This window comes from Branchiostoma floridae, chromosome 18 (assembly GCF_000003815.2).
Source record: "Branchiostoma floridae strain S238N-H82 chromosome 18, Bfl_VNyyK, whole genome shotgun sequence".
NCBI classification, from domain to species: Eukaryota; Metazoa; Chordata; class Leptocardii; order Amphioxiformes; family Branchiostomatidae; genus Branchiostoma; species Branchiostoma floridae.
In genome coordinates, this window is record NC_049996.1 from 17,515,402 (window position 1) to 17,517,819 (window position 2,418).

General features: G+C 48.8%; 1 protein-coding gene across 1 annotated transcript in view; it reads right to left on the bottom strand.

Moving 5' to 3' along the window:
• Positions 1-1,046: 1,046 nt before the first annotated feature.
• The window catches only part of LOC118405891, a 3,651-nt gene continuing 2,279 nt past the window's right edge, over positions 1,047-2,418 (bottom strand). Inside the window, 1 exon segment of the mRNA XM_035805722.1 lies at positions 1,047-2,411. Within this exon segment, the coding sequence (XP_035661615.1) occupies positions 1,126-2,411 (1,286 nt within the window). The 3' untranslated portion in view covers positions 1,047-1,125.

The window sequence follows — 2,418 nt, forward strand, 5'->3', positions numbered from 1 at the left end:
TGACAATGTGGAATACATACTGTAAATGCAGAAATGTTTGCGGTGGTTTTATGTTCGCGGTTTTCGCGGTGACCGCTTCACCGCGAATTTAAAACCACCGCGAACATTTTCCATATCAGTAATAGACTACAGTGCATGGTGCCACCGCGAAATTAAAACCACCACTAAAATTCCTTTTCTCAAGGAGGTTTCAAATTAATATTATCTAAATCTCCTTGCATATACTAATATAGAATAGACATGGGACTTCAACTTGACATACTAGTATTACCTACAATGCATCAGAATGCATGCACACTTCAAATAAATAAATGAAATTAAATGACTTCGAACCCGTGACCGTAAACTAGCTAGAGTTATCATTTTCATGAAGGACGAATTGGGAGAATTCCGAAGGAAACAAAAACACATTCGGTAGCGTGCTTGTAGGTGTCGTGATGTCCTGGAAGAGGGCGCCTTCCTACAACTTTTTCGTAGAACATCCGTCTCGATTCCATATCATTCGTGGCCTGACCGCTCAATTTTAATGACGTAGACCGTAACGAATGCATTCTACATATACTAGTAACGGGAGGTGCCCCAACACGGTACGCTTTTTCTTGCGCTCAAACTCATGGCGCTCCATCGCTAGTTGCCTGAGAGTGCTCAAATTTTGATGACTGAATTTTTTACACATAGATTTGAACAACACACTTGAATAAGAAATGCATTCATGTGGTTCATGAACCTTTCGCGCTGCGTGTTACAAGCGGCAAACACTGTGAGACAATTTCGTGTATGTAACCTTCCAATTTTGTGCTACGCTGGACAGTGTGCCTAACTCGGTACGATTTTTTTTACATTTTGCTCTCTTCAGAAGTAAGTGGTAGATTTGAGTACACAGAAAAAAATTAATAGTATGATATTTTAGCTTTCTTCTGACAGTAAAATCGTGACTGTATGTACTTCTTGTCTCACATGAGGAAGGCTGTACCTAGAACAATCCAGCTGATGTGCTTACGGGCAAAGGGCTGAATGCACTGATTGTGAATGCCCGACTAAAACTCTAGAATACACTCTGGTAGTGCGAACAGGGACACATCATCAGTGATGAACCCGGGGTCATTGGGTGTTTCGGGTCTTTAATCACCATACACCCTCGCCCGGGCGACCCAGCCGAGGTTGATCATTCCCCGACCTGTGTCCGTGTGGCTTCCACGGTTCCCCCCTACGGAACCACAACCAACGTGAGGCTTTCTCCGCAGCCTCTAGAATATCCCTGATGGATTTCCGAAGACGGAAACCTCTTACTCCAAGGAGTTTTAACACATAAGCCAAAGACTGCCCTGCAAAACCCCGGCAACCAACCTCCACTGGTACACACCGGGCTCTCCACCCATTACTCTGGCTTTGTACTACCAGTTCGGCATACTTCGCCCTCTTCCGCTCGTTGGCTTCGCTTATCCGCTCCTCCCAGGGAACAGTTAGCTCCAGCAGAACCACTTGTCTGGTGGATTCTGACACGAGTACCATGTCCGGGCGAAGTGACGTGGCTACAATGTGTTCTGGAAACTTGAGCTGTCTCCCAAGGTCGACTAGAAGCTGCCAATCTCTAGCAGTGGAGAGAAGCCCACCTGCGGAAGTGGGTTGATGTCGGGTTTTCTCTCCGGCCCTGACAAAGACAATTGACTTCTTGGGGGGTTGCTGACTCCTGCTACTCTGGATGGCGTTGCTAACTGTGTCTGCCAACACCCTAAGAACCTGGTCATGCCGCCAGCGGTACCTCCCTTCCCCTAGTGCTTTCGGACAACAACTGAGAATGTGTTCAAGGGTACCTCTCCTCTGACAGAGTTGGCATGAGGGGGTCTCTGCCAAGCCCCAGACATGCAAGTTAGCTGGACTTGGAAGCACGTCGTACACTGAAGAGATGAGAAATTTGATCCGAGAAGGCTCAGCTCTGCACAACTCTGGCCATGTGACCTTGCGGGAGTCAGCATGTTCCCACCTAGTCCACGCACCTTGCTTGCGCATGCCTACCATCCTGCATCGCCGATCCTCCTCTTCCCCAGCCCTTATCTCATCCTGGATCAGTAGACGCTTCTCCTTCCCGCTGACTTTGTCGTACCGAGGCTTTGGGCAGCTGCCCAGTCCTGCCCGTCCTACTGCCACGGACCCCACGAGGACACTGTGTCTCAACCTTGCCTCTGCCTGATCCACTGCTTCCTGTGCCTTCCATTTTCTTCCAGTCCTGACATGGACGCCGGCTGAAGAAACCTTGGAGTCTGAGGAGTCCCGGTACATCAACACTTCTCTTGCACGGGTAACCTTGAACTCTTCAGTCAGGCCACTCAAGGGAAGCTGCAGCTTGGTGGATCTACCGTACAGGGCAATGTTGCTTAAGGACCTCGGGAGCCCCAACCATTGCGAAGGAACTGCTGA